Genomic DNA, 14,808 nt, shown 5'->3' with positions numbered 1-14,808 from the left:
AAGCAGGAAGGACAATCTTTGCTAAAACAAGAACAGTACACAGAGGAGGAAGAGGATGGGCTACAGACTTAGCAGAACTGATAGAAACCCAGCCTTATAACAGCAGAGCCCTGAGACAATGGCTGATACTGTGTGAACATCACAGGGCTCAGTCCCTGAGCTCAGGTTCCCTGGAGAGGAGACTCCTGCCACCTCTCTATCCACAAACGTTAATGTTTACCAGCAATAATCCCTCTCATAAGGGGACTTTTTCTTTTTGCCTCCTTGAGGTGAATGTATGGACTTTAGGACTTTGTACAATGACAACAGTTAACTACAAAAAAATTTTTAAAAAAGCAACCACTTCCTAGGAGTCAATGGTATAAAAATAATTTTTATTTACTACTGTAAATAAAGTAGTGCAAAGAGTAGTTTGGACCCACAATATTGCATTACTGATTTATTTACTACCTTAGCAGCAAACAGTGTGGGCAGTTGGCTCTTTCTCTTCTCTCTCTCTCTCTCAGACACACACACACACACACACACACACACACACACACACACACCCCTACGCAGATGCAGGCAGGCATAAGGGGTGGGGAATGAGACTATGAGCTAAAGGCTTGTTTCCTGCGTTTTCCACTGCTGCCAGTCTATTCTAATGGGTAATTCATGGAAAATACTACACTTAAATACTAAGAATTTTCTAAATGTTATTTTATGGATTGCAATTGAAAAGTAAACGACATCCAACAGTGTCATTAACTGATTTGGAAGCATTACGACCCTAGAAAAATTCAAGGAGAAAAATGCAAACCCATTTACAAAGCCATGGCCTTTCCTGTGTTTCCAGCCTTAACCTATTCATTTCAAGGTGCCTCAGAAATGCTGGTCTTAGATGTCAAATGGAAATCTGTCCGTGGGACTGCGAGGAGCAGGGCAGTGGCAAACACGCATACCAAATATTATCCAACTGGTAGAGAAGTCGCAATTTTCTGCTGTTTTAATAAAATGGAATGAACAAGGGGCTAAGATTCTTAAAATGCACCTCAGTGTATAAGGATTTGGATACACCACAAGGCAAACTCTGACTCCCTGTACACACAATCATTAGGCATGGACATCCAGAATAACCCAGTTACCCTTTCCAACACACCCCTGTGATCAACATGCTCCTTGTATTTGTTTGATAACCTTTGGTATAACCACTGTCTGCTCTGGGTATTTCTTTGATTAAAAAAAAAAAGACACCAAGTGCAAAATTCGCATCCAGCTGAGAAGACATTTAAGGTGTACAATGCCCCAGCCACAGCTCTCCAGTACCAATTGTTGAAAGGATTCTCTCTCATCTCGAGAGACCTGGATTGCACAGTTCACCCACGTGGCTCTGGATTGTTGGTGATGGTGGGCTGGTCCTGAGCGGAGGCATCTGCCGTTGGAGTCACAGCTGGACTTGCAGTGGGGTCCGTAGGGTTTGCGGAGACCCGGGCTGGCATCAGGTGGGAACTGCTGGCTGCAGAGACACGTGCACAACACATGCTGAATCCTCAAAACAGTGTGTAGAGGACACACAACCACACCTGGACTCTAGCAAGCCAGAAGAGATGCTGCTCGTCTAGTGTCCTTGATACTATAAACAGATGAGCAACTTAGGACCCATTATCTGGGTTCTTTGGACTTTGGTGTTTCCTCCTATAAAAGGCAATTGGAATAGATATGCAAAGATCTCTGGGAGTCTTAAAATTATGCTGCAAATTCCAGGTAAATATTAAGAAAGAAAAAAGAGGAAAAGAAAGGGAAGAAGGTGGAGGGAAGGAAGGAAGGAAGGAAGGAAGGGAGAAACAACTCTTGGTCTATGTTTTCTATGGTCAGATCTCTCTCTCTCCTTTTTTTTTCACTTGGTATTGATGCTATGGATTATAGCAATCAATCAGAAAAGTGTTAGTTTCATTCACATTCCGATTCCATTTGGATGATATATCAAATTTGATTTAAATTGACTTATTTAAGTACATGTATATAAACTTTGGAAAACATAATTACCAGGCTTAATTATTTATCATTCTACCTTTAGTAAGAAGCTTGGACCACCATAAAGATTAGGGAGGCTTATAAAGTTTTATACTTTATGTCAATAGTTTTCAAGTGGAGGTAATTTTGATTTCCAGGAGACAGTTAGCAACGTCAGTAGACATTCTTGGTTGTCACAACTGAAGGGTCAGGTGCTACTGGCATTTAGTGGGTAGAAGCCAGGGATGCTGCCTAAGCATCATAAAATGCCTATGCCAACCTCCCCTACTCCCATCAACAAGGAATGATTCAGCTCCAGATATCACAAGTGCTGAGGCTGACACACCTGCGTTAGGCACCGAGGTTGAGATATATCCTGGTCCGTCCATAAGACTGGGCTCTGGGACCTGGCTGCCCTGCCTTTAATCAGTGATGTAACCTTGGACAAGTTACCCACTCTCTTTCTGCCTCTAAAAAAAAATGGGCAAAATAAGAATGCTGCTGCTGCTGTGTCTCTTCAGTCGTGTCCGACTCTGTACGACCCCATAGACGGCAGCCCACCAGGCTTCCCGTCCCTGGGATTCTATACCTTATTGCCATAAGGACTAAATGAATTAATGCATATTCCGTTCTTAGAACAGTGTTTGGTTTGTCTACATACTGATTAGATGTTAGCTATTACTACTAGTGACCTGGCTTACTATGGTAATGTATTGATTTATCAATTTCTGGGGCCTGGCTGGCAGGACTGATGAAAGCATTTGTTTCTGGGATGCCTACGGCTCACTTTTAGACCCCAGGAGCTTATGAAAATAGCTAAAACTTTGAAGCCAGAAAACTGAGGAGTCACATGGTCCTGCCAGTTCCCAGTTGCGGAGCGAGCTTGGGCAAGTTACTTAACCTCTCTGAGCTGCAGTTTCTCTGTCAAATGGGGTAATATGACATGTGGCTAGTACAGTGGCCATGCTTTGTGGGAACAATTGCTAGTTCGCCTTTAAGCAGTGCTCTTAAGTTCTGCAGTCCTTGAGTCAGTAGGTGGGATCATTTTTAAAGGTTCCCAAATGTCCATCCTGAAATGTACCAACTTGCAGAAGATGCCACCAGATGTTGATCATCTGACTTCTGGATAAACTCTTCAAGATTTCCACCTCTGAGAGGCTATTCTAGACAAATCAGGAATGGGCTCCAAAGCCTCTGACCTTTTTGAATATGTAAAGGAATTCTTCAAGGAACCCTCTCCAATATCTACAGAAGACTTTGTGAATCCAGAGACTGTTCTGAAAGAACAAAACAGTGGTGGTGGTGGTGCGGGGTGGGGGGTGGTGCCCAGGTGTTATGTAATGATGTGACACTTCTAGGCCAGAGTCATCACTCCGGCAGGTGACCTAACCATGGCAAGGACTGTGATACCCGGTGATTCGGTAGAAAGACCATTTGGAGTCAGGAGACCTATTCTAGGCAAATCACATTTATCAATCACTAGTAGGCAACTTTGGGGTAGATAATGAATGGCAGACATTTCAGTCCTAAGATGATGCTTGAATCTCACAGGCCTTGGTTTCCTCATCTGTAAATTGAGGGGCTTGGATCGCATGGTGTCCAAGACCTTCTCAGGACCAAAGATTTATCCTTCTGATGATTCTTTGAGGAAGTTAATGAAGTACTAAGTCACCTATTTTTCCATTTCAAGCTCAGGGAAATGTTTAAATCACCATGGTAACAAGATAAATCAGCAATCAGTTTTCTGATTAAAACAAAAAAGTGCCAATGTGTAAATGTAGAAAGAATGCATAATTAGCATTGCCACCACTGAAATCTTGTTAGAACATAATAAAAATGCTCAATGTTTCAGCAGTAAATTTGCTATTATCCATGTGAGAACTCTTCCATTTTCATCAGGAGTTTGCAATCATTGGACAAGCCTTGTCCCCTACAGTGGGTCATAATTTTAGAATGGCCTCTTTGTCTCCACTCACCTGGAATCCATTCTAATTTGATTACCGGACTAGAATCAAGGTAACCAGGAAAACCAGCGTGCTGCTTAAAAAATTGCAGAGTGCATTCCAGAGCCAAATAGAAGTGATTTTTGGATTATTTGTTGCGTGGGGGACCATTTCCTGTTCATTAGTGAGAAAAATCAAGAGTTGGCCCTGGGTTGGCAGACTGCAGTCCATGGACCTAATGTGACTTGCTGCCTGTTTTTGTATAGTTTGCAATCCAAGAATGGTTTTTGCATTTTGAAATGGTTGAATAAAAATCAAAAGAGTACTATTTTGTGATATGTGAGAAGTATATGAGATTTAAATAGTCACGTCCACAGTAGCATTTTATTGAAGACCAGTCTCATCATTTGTTTTCCAGTATCATCAATGGATGCTTTTGAACTATAATGAAAGTTGAATAGTTGTGACAGAGATGGCCCTCAAAGGCTCAAATGTTTATTATCCGGCCCTTTTCAGAAAAAGTTCGCCAACCTCTGTCGTGGACCATTGTAGGAAAAAAACCTGCTTGCCAGCTCACCAGATGTGAGCACAAAGAAAAGAAGAATAGTAGAGAATATATTGGGTGAATTGGGAGATAATTGAATATTTACAAAGACAGGGGAGGTGGGTGCGGGTAAGGAAGTGAGGGAGGGAAACTGAAAATCTGGAGATTAAATCTACTTCATTTGAGCCTCTGGCTCCAGCAGGGCCCAGCCCATGTAGAAAACCCATGTCATTTAAACATTTCTCATGAGTAAAGATACCAGTAGGGCACCAAGGGTAATGAGATAGGAGAAAAGTAAAATCTCACCATTAAATCACTCTGACTTTAAAGCTACTGCTTTTTTCATGAGCACCACTTTGTGACATTTTACTGTAATTTTAGAAGAAACCTCATTAACTGGAAATGGAGAGGACAGGGAAAGAGTAGGAAAAGGTTTAATTAATCTTGATCGTATCATCTTATTCTTTTTAAAAGACCCCTAAATTAACTACTTAGGGGAAACGGATGATGAGTTGGCTTAAATTTTGAATTGGCTGACATTGGTTCCAAAGGTGACCCTGTGTCATGCCCGGAGCTGGTAATTCTACAGATCTTGCTCTCTCCTCTGTATTATGTTTAGACATAAAGTTTACACTAATCTGAGGAAGGCAGGACTTTCTCTGAACTGGTCATTACATTGTCTGCCTCTATTCTCCCTTTTACTTTCTGCTAGGCAGCCAAGGCTCCATACTTTTTTTGGTCTCAGGGGAGATTTGTGACAAGAGAAATGGAGATGCTCCCAGACACACTTTGGGATTTTCCCCCCTCAAAGCCTGAGTCTATTAAGGCAATTATGCTTGGCATCTTTGACAGGGAGGGAAGAGGAAAAGTGCTTTAGAGATGCAATGAGGTGGGGAAAGGAGGTTTTTGGAGTGTGAGAAAGAGGCTGAGCCTGGCTGGGGGTGTAGCTCAGTGGAGTTCTCTTCTTGCCCTGCAGCAATCTGAGAAAGGAAGAGTTGGGGGAAGAATGGCTAATGGTGATCAGCTTTGGGACTCATTGATGACTCAGAAGCTGCAAAGCTGAAGGACCTGGAAGGATGCTGTAGGCTCAGGTCAGTGTGTATTCTGTTATCAGACTGATGATCATCTGAGTGGTTAGTGCCACCCAAGACCCATGGACCTTAGCACGTCCCTGGGAGGCGTCAGCTTCCAGAAAGATTGAACCAACTGGGGAAATGCAAGCTAGGAATCAAAAACAATTTCCCTCAAAGGAAAGAAAAGATCTTTTGTGTGTACACAATATTTTTTGTGGACTTATTCTGGTATGCTTGCTAAACTAATCGGTATCTTTGTTCAGCTGGTTTTTGAAAAAGAGTTTTACGTCTTAGAAAGAGTCTAACAGCAAAGAAAAGCATGCTAGACTCCGGTAGTGTTGTGATACTGACTGAGGTAAACAAGCTCTTTAAGTGTAGGCGTTACCTGCTGTCAGCATGCTTTAATGGAAAGGAAAATGCCCCAGAGACCACTACTCCTTAGGAAGCTCCCAGCTAACATTTCTTGAGTTCTAAAGAACCCTATGTCCTTTCATTTGGCTTTCTCAACTACAATACGAGGTAGGTGTACTTCTATTTTTGCTATTTTATTTATTTTTCTTTCTTTTCTTTAAAAAAAAATTTTTTTTGGAGTATAGTTGCGTTACAATGTTGTGTTAGTATCTAAGGTACAGCAGAGTGAATCAGCTATATAAATACATATATCCCCTCTTTTTTGGATTTTCTTCTCATTTAGGTCCCCACAGAGCACTGAGTAGAGGTCCCTGAGCTATACAGTAGGTTCTCATTAGTTATCTTTTTTATCCATAGCACCAATAGTATATATGTCAATCCCAATGTCCCAGTTCATCCCACTCTCCCCCCTAGCCCGTCCCCGCTTGGTATCAGTATGTTTGTTCTCTATGTCTGTGTCTCTATTTCTGCTTTGTAAATAAGATGGTCTTCTGCTGTTTTAGAGAATGGGAAACCGAGAAACAGAGAGGGTCCCTCCCTTGCCGAAGGTCACACAACTAGAGACAGGCCGGAATCTCAGCAGCCTGAGCTGTCAGCTACTGTCCCGCACCACTAGCCTTCTGAATGCAGGACAATTTAATGTGGCAAACACAGTGAAATGTTGACTATATATCACAAAGCGAATAAACTCAGGAGGAAAATGAAGGTAGCTGGAGCTGAACGCAAAATGGATGGACAGTTCAATTTAAAGGTCTGGCCATAAATCATTAGTTTTTAAAAACAACTGACAGTAAAAAATGCAAATCACAAAATGACAAAGATCCCTAACTTATGGCACAATCCTCCCACCCAGAGCCTTAAGGGAGGCTCTGAGCCCACAAATCCTGTCCCTCTGTACTCTGGCAGTCAGCATCCGGGCTGCATTCCTGCACCGGCTACACCATGGTCAGGGTTACCACCTGCATCTCTACAGGACGTTGGCTCATCCAGGAGGTTCCTGGGGCAGAAACTTTGCCCTCTCAGGACCCCTCTGCAGTGCTTCTCTTCTTCTCTGTGCTCCAATCCCCTCTTGCCCCATCGCCCAATCACTGATGGAGTACCCTCTTATTTCAAAACTAGGGACAAATCTGTACTTATGTTGAAGACTTAAAAAATATGAAAATAATTTACTACATACTTTAATTCAATGCTAGTCCTAACAGGGCTGGTAGGGACCCCCATGGAGGCATGTTTTGGAAATACCTGCTGCTGCTGCTGCATCACTTCAGTCGTGTCCCACTCTGTGCAACCCCATAGACGGCAGCCCACCAGGCTCCCCCATCCCTGGGATTCTCCAGGCAAGAACACTGGAGTGGGTTGCCATTTCCTTCTCCAATGTATGAAAGTGAAAAGTGAAAGTGAAGTCCCTCAGTCGTGTCCGACCCTCAGCGACCCCATGGACTGCAGCCCACCAGGCTTCTCCGACCGTGGGATTCTCCAGGCAAGAGTACTGGAGTGGGGTGCCATTGCCTTCTCCGTTGGAAATACCTAGAGTTTTTGTTTTTACTTCTAGGCCCTTGTGACTCCAAGTATGACCCATAGAATAGCTCTGTGGTTGCAACCTGAAACGCTGTACGAAATGTAGGCTCTCAGAGGCCACCTCCAGACTGACTGACCTAGAACCTACATTTAACCAGATCCCTGCCTGATTTCTATGCACATTGAAATTAAGAAGCACGGGGCTAGGATATACATATTGAAATGCGTGTTATTTTATTATAATTGCTTTCTTTTTTATTTCTTCTTTATATCGCTGTTTAGAGTATTTTTAAAAATAAGTATATAGGCAGGTTACTTGTCCTTCATTTCAGGGTACCAGAAAATGTGTTAAAAAATATGTCTTATGTAAGATGACAATGGGTCAGAGGCAGATGGTAGCCCCTGCTGTAAAGTATTGTGACTGAAAAAGCTCAGATGTCAGCTGCCCTACATCCTTTCTTGGATTTTATTTTGTGATTTTGGGTAAACCATGTCATTCCTGTAGCCCCCATTTTACCATCTGTAAAATGAAGGGCATAGAATTAAATTATTTTATATATATATATTCAGACTTCTCCGGTGCTCACCAAAGGGAAGAGGTATGTATATAAAGAAGCAAGTTAAAGAGTTTGAAAAAAGTGAAGAGAAAAAGAGAATGAAAGAGCAAAGGATACATAGGAAGGGGAAAACATATCAAAAGGCAGGAGGGACAGGGAGATGGAAATGTGGAGGGACTAATAATGAAGCTATGGAGAAAGGAAAAAAAGATGACTTCTGATAAAAGCCATTCTACCAGCCCATGAATTTTCATGGCTACCAGCTGGCATAAAATCATAAAGACAATTTTCAGCTCCTCTAACGGAATTGCATTTGTAATAATCATAACAATATTTCTACAGAGTAAAAATGACAAAGATAATTTGAAATGGAAAACACTGACAAGATGCAAAATAAATGTGCTCTACCTGGCAACAAATTTAGGGACGGGACAGAATTTGCATGAGGAAAATTTATCAGCCGGCATGCTACAGGGCATCAGACCTGGAAGGGTTTTTGATGGTTCCTTATTAACCTCCTCAGGTAATCAGGGAAAATGACTCTGTGTTAGCCTCTCAGAAGAGTGACTTCCATCTCACCATCGAATATGTGCTGAAATGCACTCCTTTTGCTTTTCATTATTTGCTACACAAACAGCGGCTGTGCCGATGCTCAAACGCCATGTCCAGTCCTAATGTATCCATTTGTAAATATCCCTGCCGGTCTTCATGCATAATTCGGTCCTGGTATAGCTTCCCAGGTGGTGGGGAATTGGAATTCTCTACTGAGAGGCGTTCGCAAACGTGAGCACCTACTCAGTGTGAGGTCATAAATGATGAGACCAAGGCCTTCCTCTGACTCAGCTGATGGTCTCATAGGAAAGACAGACACCACAGCGAACTTTATCAAGAGGGTTTTATATACCAAATAAACATAACATCTAACATTGAACTACAGTTGTCATTTTAGTGCCATGAGTATTTTTTTTCACTGAGCCCTCCTAACAGCCCTGAGAAGTAGCTACTGTTATAACTTTATTTTACTGACAAGAAATTAGAGGATCAGGAAGGTGAATAACTGTTCATAAGTCACACAGCTAATGAGGCGATACGCCTGGACTCTAAACCCAGCTAGAAGGACCGCCCCACCCTAGTTCAGAAAAGAACTACTGACTAGGGGAAGCCACACTAGCCGAAACGCTGGCTCCATTAGCCCTCTCGGCCCCTCCCTCTGAATCTAAGTGACTGGGTATGTTATTCATCACAAGAGCTTCTTTATCATCCCACATGCTTGACTGGGATAAACAGGAAGACTTTGTGCCAGAGGGAGCCTTGGACCTGAGTTTTAAGACACACAAAGTATAGTTTTGGTGTGTGTGCACGTGTGCTCAGTTGCTCGGTCTTGTCTGACTCTGTGACTCCCAGGATTATAGCCCTCCAGGCTCCTCTGTCCCTGGAATTTTCCAAGCAAGAATACTGGAGTGGGGTGCCATTTCCTCCTCCAGGAGATCTTCCGGACCCAGGGACTGAACCCCCATCTCCTGCATTGGTGGGTGCATTCTTTACCACTGTGCCACCTGGGAAATCCATAGTTTTTTTGATAGCAGGTATATTTTCAATGGGAGTAGACATTTTTGTTAAATTTCTTAAGCACCGTATTTTTTTTGTTTTTTAAATCCTTGCTTATTTTGAAAAGTGTAACAATACTTGGAGCCTTGCATCAGCCAGAGATTACCATATAGCCCTAGGGGTAACCATCATTTTGTGAATGATCCTCCTAACAAAAAGCAACAGCATGGCCAAGGAGGGAAAGTGTCATTTTTCTAGTAGGGAAAAAGAATCACTACTTTTTTATATATGGGCCCAGCTTTTTGTAAATCTTTACCTGAGACAGACTGGAAATATTGCACAGTCCAGGCGATCAATATGGATAGCAGGAAGGTTCCCAGGAAGTAGATCTGCAAACATCCGAAGCAGATGTCAGATGACTGATAGAAGGCAGGGACCACGAGGGCAGGGCTGGGGGGAGACGGTTCCTTACCAGCGCAGAGTGCAGTACAGCGCCCCAGATCAGCCGGAGGTTAAGGTAAAGCCAGGCCAGGGAGCAGGGGCTGAAGGACTCCTCATTGCTATGGCTCCAGCACCTGCAGACAAACAGCACAGGGCATCCTGACAGTGTTGGAAGACGTTGGTAGCATTGCCAATATTTGCAGATCCTCAAACCCATGTCCTTCTGTTTTGAGTCAAATAAGCACATGTAAGATGAGGGGAAAAAGAAATAAAGCAGTTCTGAGGAGTCTGAGCCTACATGGAAATACTAGACACCCAGGCAACAATCTCAGAAAAGGTCAGTCTTATCATTTATAAAAAGACATTTCAATGAAGACCTTGCAGCATGGAGACTGCCAAGTAACACTTTTGTCTGTCTGTCCAAAGTCCAGACACAGGGATACCTCTCTATCTGCAGAAGAGCATCATCTAATTGGACACTATTTTTTCCACTCTCATGGAAAACCTGCGTCAGCATTTTAACTTCAGATCAAGCACATTCTATATCTCAGTCCTCAGTTACTAGAAAGGGGAATTAAGTTTGGGTCCAGCTGTGTGTTCTCTAATTGAAGCAAATCCTGGGCCCTCTTCACATCAAGCACATTCTGTATCTCAGTCCTCAGATACTAGAAAGGGGAATTAAGTTTGGGTCCAGCTGTGTGTTCTCTAATTGAAGCAAATCCTGGGCCCTCTATAACCACTGACATTAGAAAATAAGGGGCTCTTCCCTCGTGGCTCAGGCAATAAAGAATCTGCCTGCAATGCAGGAGACTAGGGTTCGATCCCTGGGTCAGGAAGATCCTCTGGAAAAGGGAATGGTTACCCACTCCAGCATTCTTGCCTGGAGAATTCCATGGATAGAGGAGCCTGGTGGACTACAGTCCATAGGGTTGCAAAGAGTTGGACACAACTGGCCAACTAACACTAATACTTTAGAAAATAAGAATAAGGATAACTTTAGCCAAAAAGCAAACACTACCCACTTGGATTCCCCAGCGTTCACAGTACTGAAGAGGCTCTGAACTCACCTTTCATACAGTTCCCGGAGGATGGAGATGTTATTAGAATGGATTGTTGGGTCAATTTCCAAGAAATCCAGAATATGATGTGGGATTATAGCACCTTCCTCTATTAGCAGTGCCAGGTTAAAAAATCCCTGAAAACAAGCCACAAACCAAACTCATTCTTTCCTTATAATAAAACTTAGACGTACACTCATCAGAATATAAACTTTTACAACCTCTGGATTTTTCCTCAGTCTTTAGAGCCAGATGGCTTTGTCATCTTCATTGATAAATTGTTTCCCTAAATATATGCATCTGAGAAACTTATTTGCAGGAGAACCAGGAGGCTTTCAGAGGCTACAGCGTCCCATCTGCTCAGAAGCCAGTCAACCGGGGGAATCTGTCCTCCTGCTCACTCTCTCAAGACAGAACTTTCTGGAAAACATGCCCTTGAGTTATCAACAAAACCAGAACACTGAGTCAAAGGCAATCTGCATCATTACATTACTACCCTGGGTCACCATCAGCATGTCAGAAATTGAACAAGCTGTGGCTGTGGGCGCTGATGGAGAGGGTTTCTGATACACATAGTCATGTATGAGTGTTTGACTCATCTTTCCTAGGCTAGTGAGGAAAATCTCCTCTTCTGATTCCTCTTGGCACAAATCCTCTACTCTGGCATGCTTCCCTACCTCTCCCTTATTAAAATCTTCTTCTTGACCCACAGAGGTAGGGACTACCATATTACGCTGTGCAGGTGCAATAAAATCACACAGTTAAGAGCCTGATGGTTGAGATGCTTCATAAAGAATGACAACTATTATAGTACCTGGAGGAGATGCACCATCCATCATGAGCTGAGCATGTGGCCAGACCAAGAAATAAACAATGATGCATAACTTATCATTAGGGCTTTACAGAGTCCAAAGAGTTGTTGCCCTTCAAAGAATTAAGTCATACTTTAATGACTTATATCCTCCCTTTTCTTTCATTTAGTTGATTCTAAATAAAAGTCACCAACCCTTGGTTTGTAAACAGCAGGAGTCTCACAAGCGTGCTATGATCACGATAAAATAACAGAGCCAGCATTTTCTGAGTGCTGTTGTATATGAGGCTTTGTTCTGTTTTATATATATTAACTCAATCCTCATAGCAACAAATCAAGATAGGCTCTATTACCCTGTATACTACTATTACTAGGAAGCTGAGACACAGAAAGGTTAAGGAATATGCCCTATGTCATGCAGCTGGAAAGGGGATTCAAATGCAAGCAGACCGGATTCACAGTCCCAAATCTTAAGCTCCACTATGCTGACAAATAATTTCTTAATAGTTATAGGTCTCTTTAAATTTTACACACACACACAAGCAGAAAACAGACTATTTCTTCACTTTTTGAAAGAAAGGTCCTCTTAAAATGAGGTATTAGAAGAAAAGAATAAAATGACTTTATAAAATTGTAAAGTCTCAGAACAATGGAAAAATAACATGGTTAAAATAAATGAGACAACGGACTAGGGAAATATTTATATGCAATGTAATAGCTTAAAATTCATTATCTATTGGCCAAATGTATAAAGAACTAATTATAATTTAAATTGAAAAATACCACAACTCCAACAGATAAGCAGACAAAGAGTAAGAACAGAGAATTCACATAAGAAAATATGAAGAGTTAAATAAATTATCATAGATAAGTATATGTAAAAGTGTTCATTCCCAGCAGTGGTCAAATACAGACAATTTAAAACAATAAGGAAGGATCAACTTGTATTATTCAATCAGCAATATTAAGCCATGAAAATATCCAGTGCCGATGTGATTTCCGTTAACCTCTTATACTTAAGTCCTGCTTGGTGATATATTGATTGGGAAACAACTTCAGAAAGCAAATCGGCCATATACTATTATTATGAGCCATAAAACAATTTAGACTGTTTGACTTAGTAATACCATTTCTCAGATTATAAAGAAATTAATCAAATGGAGGTAAAAGGTAGAAATACAAACATGTTCATTGTAGTACTTACTATATTTGCAATGTAATAGGAAATGACCTTCACATCTTCCTTAATAGACTTCCTTAGTAGACAAAAATAATGTCTATTTTTTAATGCTGTGCCCCCACCACTAAGCAGTGTCTAAGACATGGCAGGACTACATAAACATGTGTCAAATCAATCAATACATTAGTGAACAAGATATAATAAATGTCCATGAAAAGATAAAACTTAATAAATTACATTCTATCAGCTTAACAGAGTATGGGGCAGTAGTTAAGAGTAATAATTACAGAGATTAGGCAATAGGAGGCACATATTCCTGCAATATGTGAGAAGGAGCAGATTTTTCAAGTGGTTCATGTGCTCTAGTTACCATTACAGAGACGACTGGCTTGTGGCCAGGACTCAGAAAGGCATGAAAACTGAAGGAACTGGAAAAAAAAAAAAAGACCAAAGGAATAAAGCCCCCTGACATGACATTATGGGTGCATTCTTCAATATTTTTCTCTTTAAAAATTATTCTTTAATGTTTTTATAACATTATCTTTTGAAAAATAAAAACTCAGAATTAAAAAAAAAAAAAAGGTCCAGGCCTGATTTTGAGTAACAACAGATGCCATTTAGGGGAGTTTGGCTCTCGAGCAAATCCTTTTAGCACCCAAATCTATTTCATTCCAGAACAAATAACAATAGTTTAGGCTAGATCATGTCCACTGAGCATACTGAGAGATGGGCTGGGCACTTTACATCTAGCATCTCATATATCTTTGCAACCTATGATTTGGATGTTATTATTATCCTCAGTTCACAAATGAGAAAATCAAGACTCAGTACTTGAGTGACTTTCTATGTCCAAATAACTGTGAAGTGACAGAGATATGGGTAAAAGGAACATAGTGCCTCCTTTTTAAAAAAAAAAAAGACTGAGGTGGGAATTCTCTGGCAGTCCAGTAGCTGGGGCTCTGTGCCGTTACTGCCAAGGGCCCAGATTCAATCCTTGGTCAGGGAACTTAGAAACTAAGATCTCAAAAGCTGAGTGGCATGGCCCAAAAAAAGAGACCGAGATAGGAATGTTTCCAACTTTTGCTCTGTGATCAGATCACAAATCACAACACCGGAAATCTGCGGCATAAGACAGTAACAGCTATTCTAACTTTCATCATGAAATGGCCTTGAGGTCCTTACAAGAGCATTTTGATTAGCAAATATAGAAGGAATGAGAGAAATAGAAAATTATCGTTAGCACACCACAGTTGGTTGCCTGAACATTGTTGCAGGCAAGAGTTACTGAAGGATATTAAGATCAGTGGGCAGAAGTTTGAGGAGAAATAGAATATTTGCATGGTCGCAAATTCCCTTCCCCAAACATCTATAAATTAGAAAGAGAAAAAAATATTAACATTACAGGGAAGAAACCCAGCAGAAACCGCCTTCACTGAGTGAATGAGATCAACCTCCCCAGTAATAAGACATCATGCATGCCTCGTATGATACGCTGAGAAGGACACCTCACATCTGGGCTATCCTTACCCCAGTGCAGAAACTCTATATATTCATGAGAAAAAAGGAGACAGACACTAATCAAGGGACATTCTACACAATATCTGACCAGCAGCCTTCAAATGTGCCAAGGTGATGAGAGACAAAGACTAGGAATGGGCCCAGATGGAAGAACTCCAAAGAAAGATGACAACTAAATGCAGTGTGGGGTCCTGGAACACAAAAGTAACGTTAG

The 14,808-nt window shown here is 41.5% G+C and overlaps 1 protein-coding gene across 2 annotated transcripts in view; it reads right to left on the bottom strand.

Annotated features, from left to right (window-relative positions):
- Nucleotides 1-353: 353 nt before the first annotated feature.
- Nucleotides 354-14,808, bottom strand: part of SEL1L3 (SEL1L family member 3) — a 108,289-nt gene continuing 93,834 nt past the window's right edge. For both annotated transcript variants that reach the window (XM_086406244.1, XM_086406246.1), the window contains exons 21-24: nucleotides 11,095-11,222; nucleotides 10,059-10,161; nucleotides 9,903-9,975; nucleotides 354-1,495 (exon numbers count right to left, since the gene is read on the bottom strand). In XM_086406244.1, the coding sequence (XP_086262370.1) occupies nucleotides 1,356-1,495; nucleotides 9,903-9,975; nucleotides 10,059-10,161; nucleotides 11,095-11,222 (444 nt within the window). In that variant the 3' untranslated portion in view covers nucleotides 354-1,355. The remainder of the gene's footprint in view (nucleotides 1,496-9,902; nucleotides 9,976-10,058; nucleotides 10,162-11,094; nucleotides 11,223-14,808) is intronic.

This window comes from Bos grunniens, chromosome 6 (assembly GCF_055505025.1).
Source record: "Bos grunniens cultivar Pamir isolate PY7600 chromosome 6, Bosgru_T2T1.0, whole genome shotgun sequence".
Lineage (NCBI taxonomy): Eukaryota > Metazoa > Chordata > Mammalia > Artiodactyla > Bovidae > Bos > Bos grunniens.
Note: the sequence above shows the minus strand (reverse complement) of the source record. Positions and strands in the feature narration are given on the sequence as shown.